Source organism: Typha latifolia, chromosome 10 (assembly GCF_019914945.1).
Source record: "Typha latifolia isolate L0001 chromosome 10, TyphaL0001v2, whole genome shotgun sequence".
In the NCBI taxonomy this organism is placed as follows: Eukaryota; Viridiplantae; Streptophyta; class Magnoliopsida; order Poales; family Typhaceae; genus Typha; species Typha latifolia.
In genome coordinates, this window is record NC_133095.1 from 6184653 (window position 1) to 6203504 (window position 18852).

Here is an 18852-nt window from a genome sequence, read left to right on the forward strand (position 1 = left end):
TAGCAAATGCCACAATATGGTAGTATTATTGTAGTGTGAATATTTATTTTGAGGTTTGTCATGGCATAGAGTATTTTAATATGATTAATATTACTTAAATTTTTTGTGAAAATATTGACCAACAAGTAATATGGAAATTAAGTGGGTTCTATTCATATAAGGGGCACATTTATTTGGTGACTAATGTTTCAATTATGCAAGTTAGTATATCTAATCTTATACTGCGAGATTTTGAGAATAGCCATAATTTTTCTTATGCAAGAGTGTCTCCATTTTATCTTTTCTTGAGAAAATCACTCATACGACATATAGTCTTTTATTAAGAAGCAAGATTTTAAGATCTCTATATTGTTGATATTAATTATCATGCACGTGTCTTCTAAAATATCGCACCAACTTTTGATCCATAACTAGAAACATAAAATAACCACAAATTGAGTTTAAAGCCGAGCAAGAAAAAACTACATCGCAATGTACAGTAAACATACCAATGCTCATACAGTAAAAAAAATAACAAGTATTAACATATTACAAGTGTCATTATGTATCATAGACACAACGCATTGTTTGCATTCAGTAACTTTACAAAGTATAATGATCATCATAATTTCATATTATACATCTTTATCATGGTTCTCTCGTTACAAAATATACCTCCAAACATAGTATACTTTACTCCCGATAAATGACACTGAAAATCTGTTGGTCGGTTGCAGACTAAAGACATTAGTCGAAAAGTTCGTTTTCATCATCACAACTAATCACCATCATGCATATATATAAAGAGGAAAAATTATAAATGAGCACACGGCTCTTACACTGCTACCTAACCCTGTGACATCCAATTCCAATTAACGTTCAATAGGCATTGCAATGCACCTGTTTATATCTAATCTTCCACGCGGAGGGGCAACTAACAACAAACCATTCCAACGATACTCGAAATTTTGACCTATTCCACATTAATTGGGACAAAAGCTATATTATTTTAAGTTCTCCGTATCAATGGCCCATTAAATTATTATTGCCAGAACGCCCAAAAAGCTGCAACTAAACGAGAAAATGATCACGTGCTTCTTCCTTTATTGCCTTCGGTTAGGTTTAGATATTATCTTCTCTCTCAGCCCCTCTCTCTCAACCTCTCGTATAGAGTATATAGAAGAAAGGGAGGAGAAGGAAAAGGCGCGCGGTGTCTTCCTCCTGCTCTTTTCTCTCCCTCTCTTTCTCTATATTCCTAATCTTCTCTTCCTTTTTCTCGCATAATTTCCTTTGACCGGTAGAGGAGAAGGAGAGAGATATAAAGATCCATCTTTGGTATAGATGCAAAGTTTTTTTTTTAATTTTATTTTTTTTATTTGATCACTTTTTAATGTCTTAATTGCTGTGATTCTTTCCAAAATCAGGCATTGGATTACCCAATTGGTGAATGCGCGGGAAGTGATGACATTTCCATTTGGATGTCGGCCCCTCTCCTGGAGCATTAGCTGCAAAGGGAGCCTTCTTTTCTTGCAGGAATAAGATGCCATCGAGCTACTTCTCGAATCAGAAGGAGTTCCTACTGGGTCGAGGCCGCAGCTTCTTGTTTGGTAACACCTGGTTCTTCCTCTCCCGGCCCTCGCCGCCTCTTGGCCACAGCAATATCCATCTCTTCCCAAAGTGTTCTTTTAGTGTCACAAGGGATTTCCATTCGAGTTCTTCTCCTTGGACACTCACCCCCACCCTTTCGGAGCATTCTGTGAGCAGTTCTTATAACAAAAGATCTCCTAGTACCTTCTTTGCGCGGAGCATAATGTCTGTCTGCAATAATTTGGTGGGAAAATCTAAATTTGGTGTTAGGCACTATGAGAATTCGAGTACTAATAGCTTTGGGATGCGAGCAGATGTGTGTTATAGTTATAAAGGATTGCATTACGGTAGGAGAGTCAGTGGGAGCTTGAAAAGTCGAGAACCGTGGGGTAATAATATGGTCTACAAATGTTTCTGGTCTAATGCCTCTGGAAATACTTGGAATTTCAATATTTCTCAAGAGACAGGGTTCCAGGATTTTCTGTCATCGAACGCCAAACGGTTTTCTGCTGGGGCAGCTAGTGGTGTGTCTTTTGATGGCGCCCCTTTGGAAGAGCACCTAGAGAACTCTGAAGTTTCTTGCGAGCAGTATGTATACGTTTCATTTCATGCTCTTTGCCTTGTTATTAGTTGCTTTCTAGTAGTTTATGACATAGATATTCATGGTTCACGTTTCTAATGCACAATTTAATCACTGAACTTGATTGATGTTCTCATGACTGAAGATGCTTATCTAATTGCTTTTTCTGAAGTGGAATTTTCTCTACATGTGGTTAGAGAATATATTTGAAATACTTTTAGCTCTTTGGTCTAACTGCATCTTAGAAACGGAAGACAAACCTCAAAAACAGCATTTGCCATATTTCACCCTCTATTAGACTCTTTTGATGTCTAGATATTTTTTTGAAGGATAGCTCACAGGTTGCATGGATTGGAACCACTTAACTAGATCACTCTACCAGCCAACTAGTCTTGTAACTTTTGTGACAAGTCCCCTGTTTGTTTGGTTTTGTTTTGGTTGGGAAATTGGAACCATTTGGTTGTAACTGGTTCACAATTGATCATCAAAATCTGTCAATTGCTTTGAAGCTTTCTCATCTTTGCCCTGTCCTAGTGGGCCCCATATTGAGAAGAATCACAAGCTACCTTAGCAATATGACCAGCAACTTAAGGTTCTTGAAAGGCCCTTTGTTGCACAAATCATTCTTAATCTTTTTAAATGGTAAACAAATGGCTAGATTGGAATTTTCATATCTAAATGTTCATTTGTAGGAACCTGGAAAGCATTCCATCTCCTTTAGAACAGAATTCAATTTAGTGTGCAAATATTTTAACATAAAGAGTTTGCTATCACTCTATAAATTTTCCAATTGGCATAGACAGTTATTGCGATATCATATAGCAACAAGCAAGATAGTGGTCCCTTGTAAATTTATTGGTATTCATCATAATAATTGATCTTATACTTCCTAACTTATTCTCTCTTATGTTGACCGACAACTACTACTGAAGTGAGCTTATATTTGAAAATTTCGGACCTTATTATCTAAGATAGTATTAGGCTTATCTAAAATTTTCAGTTAAAGATCATGTGCTTAATGGCCTAATGCTCCTATGTATTCTTTTGCACACTTGCGGTAAAAGTCAACCTTATGTTGGTCAATGAATAGTAAGTAGTTCTGCTCTCATATGTTGTCTGAAAATTCTTACTGCTTATTGGTTGGAGGCAAAAATTCTTACTGAAATATAGGTTTTGCTCTGGCGCCTCTTCTCAGAAAGAGGGTAAAAGTAGATTGCCTCATGGTGTCTAGCTCAACTCTGTGCTTCTCTATACATTTGTATACATGTCTGTAGATGTACTTTTAAGTGTAGATGTGATAGTAATAAGAAGCATGATTGACCTGTAATTTGATGCCTACGATGACAAAGGAATGATATAAAAGGATTTCTGCACAGTATATGACGGTTCAGGTATTGGTGCTTTGGATTTCTTTTTGTTCCTCTTCTTGGTAGTTCTACAAAATATAACTTTTTTTAATTGTATTGATGGTAGACATGCCATCCTAGGTAGGTGCTTGTCAGCTAGGCTAGTCTACTACTTCTGACCTAGCGTACCGAAGTAAGGAAAGGCAATGCCTCTTAATTTAAAGATACATCAAATAAGCCTGAACGGAAGAAATGGATCCATATAACTGACCCCAAATAGTTCAAATGAGGCCTAGTAATTTGTCCTCCGGCCTATAGCGGTCCCTACCAAGTACCAAATCCCAACAACCAATTGTTGCTTAGGTCTTAAAAAACTTCCTTCAATGGAATATCTTTGATCGTCTCTTTGCAGGTGTTACAAATGTTGGTTACTTCTTTAGAGAGTCTTCGAGTCGCACTAAGAAATGCCGCCTACTATCTAGAATCTGTTTGTGGTCCACGTAAAGCATACTATAATATTACAGGTACAGAAGTTAGGATGATATCAATTGATTTTTCTTGCTGAGTGAGTTTTGCCTGCCCAGAAGCAAGACAGGGATTACATACTTGCTCTTTCAGGAATTACATTTTGAGTAAGATGCAGTTAATTTTATATGTTAAGGATCTTGCAATAGCCATTAAAGAAGGTTCACTGTCTATAACTTGTTATAATGTTTTGAGTTATCGGATTAAATCAAACTATTGTAAAAGGCAACCATTAATGTTCTGAAACTTACTTTTCATTGGATGTAGAAAGACCATCAAAAAGCAATTACCCAAGATCTTTTTTATTTTTGGACTATACCATGGTTCTTCTTCATCATCCGTTAGTAAAAGTTCATCTTCAATATCAAGTTCCATGTTTTCAGAAATAGTGTAAGAAATTATTACTTTCAACATTTGTAGACTGTTGAATCTAAGATATTTTAGCAGAGTCCCTCTAAGATACTCAAGATTCCATAGATTAGTCCTGCCAGATTATCTTAGGATAAAGAAACTTCAACTGCCACAGTACCATTATTATCTATAGTGAGGTTGGAATACATTACTATCAGAGATGGAGACTGAGCTTAAAAGAAGGAAAAAGTGCAATGTCAATAAATGGAGGTTGAATGTTTGAAACTGGTAGCTTTGTGGAAGAGAAAAGTAAATCCTTTCATTCTCTACTTTATGGCATGCAAATGATGAATAATTGTTGCTGACATTCGACATAGATATTGGCATGTTGGTATAAGTTTATTCATATTTATGTTTCAGATTCCTTTTAGATTACAATAGAGGAAGTAAATTCATGAACTCTTCCTGACACTATTGCTGTGCCTGAGAAATTACTGGGCTCTATCATTTCTCATATTTCAAGAGCTTAAATATTTTAGAATTCAGTATTAATTAGTTAAGATGGAGTCTTTTGGAATCCATCGGTATTAATTAGTTAAGATGGAGTTTTAATCAGTTGAGTACTAGTATAGTTATCTTCTTATAACTTATAAGGGTCCTAATTGAACTCAAAGATGGGCTGCTAATAGTGTATAAATGTCTATATCTGTATATGATAGATGAGTTGATACTAAACCCGATTTGGTTGCATTTTTCTACTTCATCCCTTAAAAACTAAAAATAAATACTATTTTCTCAATCTCCATCTTTCCCCTTTCTACCACTCACTCTCTCTCCCCAGCATAAATAAAAAAATTTCTTTTCTTCTCTTCCACAAATTCTCTCTTATATACTTTCTCTCTTATCAAACTTTCCCCCTACTAACTTTCTCTCCCACTAACTCTTTCTTATTAACTCTCTCCCTTCAAACTTTATCTCGTCCTCTTCCTCTCTCTCATCCTCATCAATTATCACCTCTCTCCTTCTCCAACATAGTTTTTTATTTTTGTCTCCACATATCTCCCTTCTTCCCTCTCCCTCTTACTACCGCAACCTGCAAACTCTCTCTCTTCCTCCTCTTCTTTCTCTTTCTGTCTCTCTTCCTCCCTCTCTTTTCCTCTCTCTCTTGCTCCTTCTCTTTCTCTCTTTTTTCTCTCTGTCTCTCCCCCCTCTTTCTCTCTTACCTATATCTGTCTCAACCCCTCGGTCGATACCCGGCCGAAACCAATCACCTGGGATCGGGATTGGTCGTAATTGGCTATGGCCGATTCCGATCCGCCGATCCCATTCAAGATCGACCGAAACTAGGAACCATGAAATCAAGGACTAATAGTGTTGTTTCCATTGAAATTTCTTAAACCATGCAAAGGAAGTTATCTATAGTCTTGATAATTATTCTCCAGGATATACTAAATATGTGGAACAAACCCACTGGAAAATGAGATTTCCAAGGCCATTTGTTTGCTGCAAATAATGTTGTTAACTACAACCATTGCAGACATATGAGATGGTTCATTTCTTATTTTAACCATTTGTTTTGAGATACTTGAAAGGAGTTCCTCTGCTTGATAAAAGGCCTAAATCGAGAAATATTCAAATCTTTTTGGAAATTTTGAATTGGTTATCTTTTATCACATGCTTTACAAATCTATTACAATATTACCTCATCTACTATTTCGTTTGCTTCTTTACTAGCTCTTTGTTATTTAGAAATCACATAGACAATCAAATGATCTAAATTTTAGATACTGTATACTTGTTGGATTCTTCATGATTTGTCTTAGATACTTCCTTGATGCATTTTGTAGTTTGATATAAAAATACAAGTGTGGATACTTTCAAGAGTCTGAACTTGCAGGAACACAAATCAGAATCTTACAGTCACTCTTGATACTAGTGACTAACTGTTTCTTATAAATTGTCTGTGGTCTGTTCCTCAAAAAAAAAAAAAAAAAAAAAAAAAAAAAATGAACTCTGTTTCTTATAAATGGCTGCTTTGCTGATGAATGAGTTTGAAATGTGCTTGGTTATGTACTATCACGTATTATAATAACAAATTCTTAATGAAATGAAATACAGGTAGACAAAATTATATTTTATTTTTTGAGGCATGTTTGTATTTCAACATATCATAGGTTGTATGGGTATATTTGTATCATGTCATACCCATATCCTACATCTATATTCATTTTTATATTTTAAAAGTAGTATTAATTGTCAAATATTGGAGAAAGGTGCCTATTCATGTGTATTTGTTATCTGCTTGAGATTCAGTTCCACACAGTTGATTGGAAGGTTCTCAAAGTATAATTAAGTTGGAGAAAAGTTATCATACTATGATGGCTTTTTCATCATGCAATTTTGGATATCTGCAGAATGAAGTTATGGTTTTCTATTTTTTGTAGTTTATAACAGTTTCAGTAAATTTGAACTGGTATTGGTCATTCAATGTTACTTTGATTCTGTTGCTTCTGAAATTTATGTTCTAACTCTTACAGAAAGCCACTGGATACTAAATCCTTGAAGCTGCTATCTGGATCCTGTTACCTGCCACACCCAGATAAGGAGGAGACTGGAGGGGAGGATGCTCATTTCATATGTGTTGATGAGCAAGCTATTGGTGTAGCAGATGGTGTTGGTGGCTGGGCAGACCTTGGTGTTGATGCGGGACAATATGCTAGAGAACTAATGTCCAATTCAGTGTCTGCGATACAAAAGGAACCAAAGGGGTTTGTTGATCCTGCAAGGGTGTTAGAAAAGGCTTACTCAAGCACCAAGGCTAGGGGATCTTCAACAGCATGCATCATTGCCCTCACAGATCAGGTTTGGTGATCTTATAATTGTTATGCTTCAGAATTTTCTTGATAAGTAACTCATCTTTTGGATGCATCTATAATTATGTTTGTATTATTTGTATTAGATATCCTTTTTTTTTCTTTTTTTTGCTTATATGACAAGTCCATTGAACCACTGACAGTATCAATGTAGTTGTCAGTACCAACAGTGTGCACTCACAGTACTGTACTCAAGTTATTTGGTGTTGCAGGGAATTGTTCAAACTTTTGTTCGTACAATGCATTTTCAAGGTTAATAAGGTACTATCACCTTTGCTCACCTTAGCATGAGGATTTGGGAATCGCAAGGTGCACTCGATGGATAAAAAAATTAATGGAACTTCCTTTCCTTGAGATTTTAAGATAGAGTTTCTAGTCTCTCTCCCGTTAGGCCTACCTTATCAATTAAATATAAAAAACTTCTACCCATTTACGTGAAGTCTACTTCTTGGGCCTATTAAAATGTCTCAAGCTGAGACATGAGGAGTGCTAAAATATGAAAGATAAAAATTACTGTTATCTAATAACTTAGGCTTTTATTGTAGTTCTTAGATACATATATGCACATATATATTTTACACATGGAAGCTATGTAAGTTTGTTGCTCTTAGTCTACCTCTTCCACCTATAATTTGTCCTCACCTAAAAATTCCTTACATAAGAGATTTTTGTAACTCTAGGTGGATATTTGGATCTTTTCCCTGAATAAGTGGGCTTAAAATGCATGATTACATTTTTTATCCTAACTTGCCTTCTCTTGCCTTCAATTTTTTAGTTATGTCATGCTCATACTTTGGATATGGCAAATAATTATAATAGGATTTAATCTTACATTCTTACTGTATGAGTGTAAACTTTGATTCTAAACCATGGTTTGAAGGATCGACCGATCCTCTTTCTCTCTCTTTCACTATTTCTCTCTCTCTCTCTCTCACTATTTTTCTCTCTTTCTCTCCTACCATAGCTATTGCTTCTCCGATGGAGAAATCTAACTCGGGCAAACTCAACCGATGTAGATCCAACTTTGACGACCTCGGCTATGTGAATTTTTTTTTTTTATTTCTCTCTTTTCACTCTTTACTTCACTATAGTTTTTTTTCTTCTCTCCTTTACTATGACAGAGTTCTTTTTTTTTTTTTGTTTCTTCCACTCTTTCTCATTCTTGCAGCAGTTTCAAGTAAGTTAATATATTTTTTAAGTTCTTAGGCTTTATATGTGAGTAATTATTATTTTATCATTTTTCTTATTTTTTTTAAATTAGAAAATTTTCTGCAGTTTTAAATAATATTTAGAATTTTATATAATTAAAAATAGCCTAATCCGATCCGAGCAGCCGATTTAGCCGATACATATCGTTTTTTCGGGAGGCTGACCCTGATTTTTCGAATCTTATTCTAAACGCATTTTCTTCGGCCTCAAACCATTTTTGTATCCCTTGTGTATTTATTTCTTTGAATTAGCAGCAAGATCAATTCAAAAATGGGAGCAGAAAGATTCTGTATCTTTAGATGTTTCTCTTGATCTCTTCTTGCATCTGAAAAATATTACTGTTCATGCTACATTGATACATTCCATTTTTAGATTGAATTAATTTTCTGATCTAAATTTGCTGGTGGCTAATGGACATGATGCTTAATCTTGCTGCCCCATTTAATTTGCTTTCTTTTTATTTGCAGGGCATTCATGCTGTCAACCTAGGGGACAGTGGTTTCATAGTTGTTAGAGAAGGCTGCACCATCTTTAGATCACCTGTACAGCAACATGATTTCAATTTCACTTATCAGCTTGAGAGTGGCAATGGAAGTGATCTCCCTAGCTCTGCCCAGGTCAGCATTTATTTTATGACTCTTTTTGTTACTTTTGCTGCCTTATTCTACTAATCTCAGTCATTGCGTTTGTTGCTGTATAAAATCACACAGTGACTTTTCATTGTCTAATGAGTTAGTTACTAAACCATGTTATTATTTGTGTGCATGGGACTGGGAAAGAAAAGTTCACTTCAAAGGTACATAGTATATGTTGTCTTCTGGTGCTTATTTTGTAATAACTAATAAATAGGGTGATGTATCTGTCAACTTTCCAGTAATTCTATAATGATGTCTGCTGGCCATAGCCATAGGTGATTGCCAAACTTGAGTACTTCTTGGCTGTAGTACACCATATTGGTCATCATGCTCATTGCCTCTTATTACTACATACAAATAGAGTACAGATCCAATAACTCTAGGCTATGATAATTTGGCGGAATGATGAGATTGCTTTGAAGAGCTGAAGAAGACAATTTCTTATCATGTCTGACTGGAAACTTTGGCTGGTTGGGCTAGGTGAAAGATAAATCTAGGCCAAATAGAGTCCTACATGTATGCCTGTTTCTTGGCTTTAGTAAACCTTTAAATATGAGTTTTTCAGTTTGAAATTCATTTACTTTTTTAAGATTAAATTTTTACATCTTGGTTGGTTTGCCTTTCTTGAATGTAGCCGAAAAGTTCTAAATGGTTAGTGATAAGGACATTTTTTAAGATTAAATTCATTTACTTTTTTAAGACAATTTCTTATCATGTCTGACTGGAAACTTTGGCTGGTTGGGCTAGGTGAAAGATAAATCTAGGCCAAATAGAGTCCTACATGTATGCCTGTTTCTTGGCTTTAGTAAACCTTTAAATATGAGTTTTTCAGTTTGAAATTCATTTACTTTTTTAAGATTAAATTTTTACATCTTGGTTGGTTTTCCTTTCTTGAATGTAGCCAAAAAGTTCGAAATGGTTAGTGATAAGGACATTTCTTAAACTGTTAATATTCTCCTGTTTGTGGGTATTGATCCGAGTTGGTCTGACTGAAGTGTTGGTTTGGTTTTATGAAGAAACAAATGAAATACTCAAGGGAGATAAAAAGTAGGATGGACGGGAGCTGGTCCAAATCTGTAGGTGTTAGATGCAGTATAGTCTAGCCAGATTGGATCAGGATATCCCAACCTAAAGAATGCTTTTCTAGGAAGTAAGAACCATTCTGGGCTTTCTCTAAATTGTGTTGGACAAAGGATCGGCTTACCATATTGCATCCCTATTTGGGCCTAATCTTGTAATATCTAACTCATCAAGGAAGAGAATAGCTTGTAAGCATCTAATTAGGTGATCATCAGCACAATATGAACAAGCATGGTTGGGCACATTGTGAACCAAACTTGAATGAAGGAGTACTTCCATGTTCTAACTTGTTGGGTCTTAGTCATCTGAATAATCTCGGAGCAGTTTGATATTAATTAGTAATCTACTAATCCTGCTGTCTGAGATTGATTCACATCCTACATTTCCTTCTGAACAGGTGTTTAACTTTCCTGTTGCATCTGGTGATGTCATCATTGCTGGCACAGATGGACTCTTTGATAATCTTTATAGTAATGAAGTTACAGCCGTCGTCGTCCATGCCATCAGAGCTGGTCTGGGGCCTCAAGTTACAGCACAGAAGATTGCAGCACTTGCTCGGCAAAGAGCTGTGGACAGGAATCGGCAGACACCTTTCTCAACTGCTGCTCAAGATGCTGGATATCGATATTATGGCGGCAAACTTGATGACATTACTGTGGTGGTGTCTTATATCACTGCCAACTCGAATGCTTGATATGCACAATGCTGTTCCTTTTCTGCAGTTTCTGTTGTCAAACCAGTTAAATTTCATGCAGTGCAGCGATGAATCTAGGGATGTCTTGAAGCACTTTATCCGAAGTTGCTGGAAAGCCTTGGTACTAAAGAGCCTTCTTAGATGGGGTTTCATAAATTCTGCTTGATTGAAAATAACTGTGGTGTAAGCCTCCTTGCATTTTCAAAATTATGGATCCTTAAGGGAAGGCAGATACATTCCGCAATCAATGTGCTTGCGTTTGTTTGTAACCAACTTACAAATTAGGATGTATGGAAAGATTATCTTGTGTGCTAAAAGATAATGCTATCATCATCAAAGTATCTCCAGAGCTGAGAAGATTTTTAAAGGTATCAGAATACCAACTAGTAGAACACGGCTATTCCTTGTGTACATCTTCCAATTGGAGTTGTTTTGCAGCTTATCGTTAAAGTCTTGTTGAAACAGAATCATATATATTTGCCCAAATTTTTTCTTTTTCTTTTCTTTTTATGTTCCTGAGTCATTTATATATGTACTATTTTAAGCGGGGAGTTGATAGGGCACATTGGCTGATGCAATCAGATGATACCTTACTTGCAACTGCAACTTTTCAACATAAGTAGCAGCTTATAAAAAGATCAACAAACGCATATGATTCTAAGAAAAATTGATGCTCTTGTAAGATTGGGAAAACTGTAAAATGTAAAGTTCATCATGTATGCATTGTAGCCAAACATACGATTCACGACAGAAGATTATAAGTTCAAATCTATAAACCAATCTATGTCCACATATGCCCAATGAGTGTTATAAGTTCAAATCTATAAACCAATCTATGTCCACATATGCCCAAGGAGTGTGAGAAATACTTAAATTAACTATCTCCCAATACTTCGTAATCTTAACTAAATCAGACAAGGTTGGTTCGTTAGGGTATAGAAAAATAGAATCACAGTTTTCTATCATGCTTTTAACAATAGTACTAAAAATCACCATTTTCTATAATGCTTTTAAAATAGTACTAGAAATCACGATTTTCTATCATGCTTTTAACATAGTACTGGAGCTACGGCAAATACTTCATAAAAGGTTAAAAGATGTAGTAAAATAATTTAAAAAATCCAAAAAAAGAAATGAAATTAAGAAAGCCGTCTTAATTTAAGAGAGTAGCTAATTGAGAAAATAAATTTTGGTCTCTTAAAATCACCCCCGCAAGTTGCATGACAGTGATAATGTGTTTGCATATTTTTCTTTCACTGTTTGGACGGAGATTTAAGCTCACATAAGCCTATGCGAGAAAAATACAAAGTCATGAGCTCTTTTTTGACCCCCCGCCCCCCCCCCCCCTCCCGCCGAATCTCTTAGCCTCCCAAAAAAATTGCAAAAATGCTTAGAGTATAAGGGCTTTGGCATGGGCCTGTAAGGGTAAAATAACATACTAGGGATAGTATTTTGACCCCTTGGTCAAGCATCCTATGACTGCATTGCAGTACCGTGCGTCGTGTCGGGACATGACATAAGTTTGTGCGGAAGAAAAAAACTAGCCCATGGGCTCATTTTTTGGCCCCATAGCCAAGCTCCCCAAAATATTACAATATAGTGACGATGATCATTTGAAAATAGAATGACCGCTCAGAATACAATGGCTTTGGCATGGGCCTATGCTGGAAAATCTAGGGCAGTATTTGACCCCTTGGCCGAGCGTCTTATATTGCATTATAACGAGTGCCTATATTGCAGACGTGAGTTTTGTGCAGAAAAAGACTAATCCATGGGCTCACTTTTTGGCCCTCTAGCCCAGCTCCCTAAAACGTAACGCCCACGGACCTTTTGAACCCCTTGGGTTGCAGAATGGGGGATGCCCCTACCAAAGTAATAGGTTGGACATATGTCGCAATGCAATGCACGCCCGTCAAGGTAATCAATATTATACGACATAATTAATAATTCATTGGCTATTCTAAAATCTTAAGTAGGTAGAAAAATATGGTTTTTAATTATTTATATTCTAACAATAATTAATATATACAGTTGTTAAATCAAGGAGAAAACTTCACAAAGCCAATCAATATGTCGTGCTAAGCCGTTGTATTTAATTCATTTCACAAGAAAGGAGGGAGTTACAATCAATTTTTTGTAGGATGGTATAGTCCACTCTATATTGACCTTCTTAAGCAAGGCAAACCTTGTAAAGTTGTTCGCAGTAGAGTTGTTATACCTTCTAGTAAAACAAACTCTAATGTAGAGGTGAGTAGCAACCCATCGATTACAATCTCGAAGAATTAATGGAGAAAGCTATCTAATCAAAATTGTATATTTTTTCATTAATAGCCTTGACTGATTTTAAAGCATGTTTACTAAAAATCTTCAATCCACTGAGCAATGTTTGGGTTTCACTATGCAAATAGTTAGCATAGTTTCAAGGAACTCAGCTTTGAATAAGATATTTGGGTTTAGATATTTGCACAAAACTAAGCCAGCTTTACCCATGCATTCACCTTTCCAAGCCATATTGGTCCACCTCGCATAATCACCATGCATGGGGAGTGACTAATCAAAAGGCCTTATTTAAAGAGATGTTGGAACCTCAGTATCACACTTTGTGGGCTAACCCAATTTGAGACTAGACATATAATCCACAAACTTGATAACGATTTTAGGTGAAAATTTAATACTCCGAAAGACCAACTCATTACAAACTTTTCAAATGTTCCAATGAACTGCAAAAACGTAAGTTATCTTCTCAGGCTCAAGCGAGTCTTTAAAGGAGGTAAGCATATTATTAAGACCTCAATCATGCTCCAAAGGTGTTTACTTGCTTCCAAAGAGTTGTTGTTCGGCCAATTACTGTTGGAGAAGGTGCATTAAGAATATTTTGAAGAGAATTTTCAAAAGGGAGCAGGTTTCTAGATGAGAGTCATTGTTCGGCCTCGATAGAAGCCGAGCTTATGTGGGTTTTAAAAAGGTGAGCTTGGCCATTTAGCCCCTAGCATAAGGTATTTAATTATGTGAATACCCTGCAAGGAAACGTCTTTTAGATAATAAATTGGACGCCAATGGTCTTTGTGAAGTTTTGTATTTGCACCGTTGCCCACACACCAAGTATAATTTCTCCTTAACGTCTTCTTTACATTCAAGATAGAAGAGTAGGTCCAAGTTGATTTTTGCCTTAGGTTTTCTAGTGTGGATAATACTTTGCCTTTAGGATGTTAGTCCATATACTATCTGGGTCTAAAATTAAGCACTATGTTAGTTTCAAAAACTAAACTTTTATTGAAAATCTTAGGGTTACGAATACCAAGCCCGCCACTTTGAATTGATTTACATAAAAGACCCCAATTAGGAAGATATAAGTGACGGGAGCCTGATTCCATCCCCCACCAAAAATCTCTCATAGAGCTCTTTCCACGTGGCAACGACAAGGGGTGGGGGGAGCCATTAGTGAGATACCATTTTAGAAGAGCTAGAATTCTAATATTGTGTTAGTTTAAGTTTTCTTAGTATATTCTTCGAAAGATAATAGACAATTATATAATAAATGAGAATAGAGCTTAGAACAGACTTGATTACCGCAAGTCAGAATGTGAATATATGATAAGTGCAAGTTTTTCTTAAACCTTCTCCACCATTATATTGTAGCTTTCTATCTTTGACTAAGGTAGTAAAATAGGACATCCTACGTATTTCTCTCCCACCTTGAGATGTCTCACCTTTTTATCATTGCATGTTAGAAGGTGCTTATGTAGCCCTAGAGTTCTAACTAGAATATTGTTATTTGTCATAATATAAAAAATATAAAAATCACAATTCTCTTATACAACATAAGGTTCCATTCACTTGTGAGATAAAGTCAATACTAGAATAGTTATTCTAATTTCTTATACTAAAAGAAGAGAACTTATACTGATATAAGCTATTCTAGTTTTTAATTGTGTACTAGTATAGTGTGTAATAATTATAATTGATGTAACATAAAATTAATATTAAAGCACCAAAAAATTAACAAGGCCTACACTTGGCTGCCTAACCACATTAGAAATAATAAGTCACTTAAGAATATCAATCGAGAATACATATATCAAGATCAATTTTGTTTAACCTGATTTTTCGAATCCAAATTTAAATCAATTAATAAAAAAACTCAAATCTATAAAATTCTAATTCCTCTGCCTCCCAACTTTCTCTTTTGAGGTGCTCAACACTACTAAGAGGATCTCTATATCGCTCGCCACACGTATGGTGGGTGTCGTCACAATGCTCCTCTGGGGTTGTGGTGACTTTCAACGCTGTCAACACCACCTCTTTCACGTGGAAGGAGGTGTTGTCGGCTCTCGCCTTGAAATTTGGGTTACTGCCATCGTTAACCTCCTTGGAGGAGGTGAACTATTGCACGTTGATAGAGGATAAGAGAGATGTGTCGGATGAGATCATGAGGAGTGGAGGGGTTAAGGTTACTAGGATGAAGGATCTTACGAATTGGGTTTTGCTGAGCGGGCTATTTCAGTTAATATATTTCTAGGAAGTTATTTTCATCGTCGACGAATGCCTGATAGCTAGGCTTCACAGCAACGTATGCCGACGTGGAGTCATTCTCTACTAGGTGGATCGCATGAGTCATTTCTAATCCTAAATCCTAATTAACATTGTATAGATATTCATATCATATCTCTTAATAGAGAATGTTAAGACTAGATTATATACTATTATTAAAAGAAGTGAGGGGAACATATTTTAAAGACATTACTTTTAGTTTTTTTTTTAATAAAAATAGAATGTAATGAAAATATTTTGTATTTATGAATAGAGGAGGTTTATAAATTTGTGTGATATAGTTTTAATAGAGAATGTTAATGATAGTATGTAATGTAGTCTTAATAGAGAATGTTAAAGACTATATTACATACTATTATTAAAAGGAGTGAGGGGAACATATTTTAAAGACATTACTTTTAGTTTTTTTTTTAATAAAAATAGAATGTAATGAAAATATTCTGTATGAATGAATAGAGAAGGCTTATAAATTTGTGTGATATTAAGGGTACTTAAGAAGGTCGTATAAGCAAGATAAGAGAGTGACAGTTGTACATCATTTTTTGAACTTCTCAGATTTTGAGATTTGCTAACTACATCACATTAGGATATGACGCTCTCCTCCCCTATCCAAGCTCAAAATTTTTCTCTAATTAGTCCGACTTGGCAATCTCCACACTAAATCTAACCTTGCTAAAGAAAGTTACATAGGAAAACATATTTACTTCCAATGCTCCTACGCTATGAGGATAATCAACAATTTCAGCATGAAGCTTGGATTCACATAGGATTACCACTGGGGATACAACTATTGGTTCGATAGGCGAGATCTTTCTTTTCCCCTATTTGTTTTGCAAGACTTGTGATCCTTTAATTTCTATTATTTAGTGAAAAATCTAGCATAAGCGCAACAACAGAATCTTCAACTTTAAAGTTCTTATCCAAGATAGTTTCCTCCTAAAATTAGCAAGTCTTTAGAGGAAATGGGAGCCTTTTTGTCCATCCTCTTGTAGCATGTTCTTTTCCTCCTCTCTTTGTAATTTTTAACTTTACAAAATTCTTCTTTTAATTCATAGGGAAATTTATATATAACACCTTGCCTTTTACTATTTGCAAATTGAGCTCTATGATTTAGGAAATATATGCAAAAAAACACCCCGAGTTAGATTTAAATTAACACCATGAGAATATTCCGTTAATTTAAGATATTTTATTTCTAAAATATCTTAAAGACCTAAAATGCCCTTAGGTTGACCGTTGACCCCGAGGTTGACATCGAGGTTGACCCGCGGGAGGAGAACATGGCCACGACCCTCACCCCTCGTCGGCATCCTCAATCCTCGTCGGCATCCCCAAGGTTGACCCCGATCTTGGCGGAGCTGTCGCCAAGGGAGAGTAGTCGGCGGAGCCCTCAATCCCGGCGGTGTAGCCGAGGAGACCTTGCGCTCGATGGGGGCATCCGGCGTCCTTGGCCCTCACCTCTCATCGGTGTCCTCGAGCCTCACCCGAGTCCTCGAGGTTGACCCCCGCACCTGATGGAGGGCTGCTCTCGGCCATCACGTTGCAGACGCGAGATCCCGACAAGAGAGATTGGGATGATGAGGAGGGAGGAGGGAATGAGGAGGTAGGAGGTTGGAGGAGGGAATGAGGAGGGAGGAGAGAATGAGGCGGGAGGAGGGAGGTGGGAGGAGTGTTAGGTGGGGATGATGAGGGAGGAGGGTTGGGTCTAGTTGGTTTGGGTTGGGTTCGATTAGATTTGATTAGTTAGTTGGTTGGGTTGGGTGTTAGTTGGTTAATAGGTTGGGTTGGGTTTAGTTGGTTAAGTTGGGTTGGGTTGAGGGTATTTTTGTAATCTTCTTAGTATAGTTAACTTAACCCAAAGGTTGGGTTAAATTTAACTAACAGATCTAACGACAGGGTGTTTTCTGCACATATTACCTAAATCATAGGGCTCAATTTGCAAATAGTAAAAATATAGGATATAGATACAAATTTAGCTAAAAGGTAGGGTGTTATATATAAATTTTTCTAATTCATAATTGCATAGCTCTTGAGAAAAAAAAAGAAGAAAATGATAAAGAGGTGACAAACTGAAGACACACACGGTTGTAGATCTGCTTTTGTGTTTATTTGCAAGTAATTTACAAGTTAGGATGTTGAAAAGATTATTTTGTGAGTTTAAAAGGTAATGCTATCATCATCAAGATTTCTCTAGAGTTGAGAAGATTTTCCTAGAGGTCTGACATTAGCAACTAGTAGAATACGTAGAATACGCCTATTTCTTGTGTACATCGATCTTCCATTTGTAGAGTTAGTTCACACTATGTTGTAAAGAGAGTGTTTTGTGGAAATATAAGCATTGATAAATTAAAGAGTATAACAGATAATTGGATATGTGGGGATGTGGATTCACCTCTCCATCCATTTATAACATATTTAAGAGAAGAATATAAATAACACCTTATATTTTGAGTATATTATAAATAAATTCCTTTCTTTTATTATCTATAAATAAAGTCCTTCATTTTCTATAAAAAAAATATACCAATCCACACTCTTACCAGCTTTTGTACTTTAGGATTCTATTTTTTACCTTAAATATATGGAGAGTTTCTTTTCTGATTTGATTTGTTTCAATATTTAAAAATTGAGCCTATGTTTAACCAAAAAATGAGACATCTCATAGAGAAAGATAGAAAAGGACTAGTTTAGGTGACCTGTACTTTAGGACATATTAACAGGTACTTCCGATTAATTTTTTAAAAAATTATACAATTTTAACAATTAAATTAGGAGAGAGAATTTAGTGGTTAGTATTAATCATTTGTCAAGTTCTTATTGGACAGTCCACATTGGCTGATGCAATAAGATGATAAATACATTGGAATTGTCATCTACAATTCCTTCTCTAGTGATGCAATATTGGGTTTACAATAAAGAACTAAATAGGAGGAAAATATAATAGAATCTTGAGAAAGAAGTGAACATAAAAGGAACTTCTTTTCTAACATCAAGTTCCATATAACAAATTCATCTAAATATCTAGGTGTTAAAAATCACACTGTCAACATCTAAATATTCTCACAAAGTCTCTGGAAAAACTAATAAACCTAAACAGCTAAAATAAACTACATTAATTCATCTCCCTGTTGATGTCTGATGAGGGTAATGATCCCAGGATTACTGCGCATTTTTTTCTTCCTGTTTAAGTAAAAGGTCAAGGTATTCCATAAGCATAAGAAATGGCCAAGAAATTGCAAAATTGAGTACAATAGGCTATGAGTGATCCCTTAAAGAGGACTTTCAATTACAATAACTCAAAATTTTTGTTAGGTAGATATAACGACGTAAAGTTCTTTGTACTCTAAGAATGCCGATAGAAGATAATAAAGAAGATCAAAAGTGAGGTAGCTCACCAGAAGCTGCGAATGTTTCAACTTAAGCCTCTCTATCTCTACATTGA

At 35.7% G+C, this 18852-nt stretch overlaps 1 protein-coding gene across 1 annotated transcript; it reads left to right on the forward strand.

Annotated features, from left to right (window-relative positions):
• Positions 1 to 1043: 1043 nt before the first annotated feature.
• On the forward strand, positions 1044 to 11331 carry LOC140796560 (probable protein phosphatase 2C 55). Its single transcript, XM_073149609.1, has 5 exons — positions 1044 to 1314; positions 1404 to 2154; positions 6906 to 7230; positions 8918 to 9067; positions 10563 to 11331. The coding sequence occupies exons 2-5, from the start codon at positions 1520 to 1522 to the stop codon at positions 10857 to 10859; spliced, it is 1407 nt and encodes a 468-aa protein (XP_073005710.1). The 5' UTR covers positions 1044 to 1314; positions 1404 to 1519; the 3' UTR covers positions 10860 to 11331.
• Positions 11332 to 18852: the final 7521 nt, after the last annotated feature.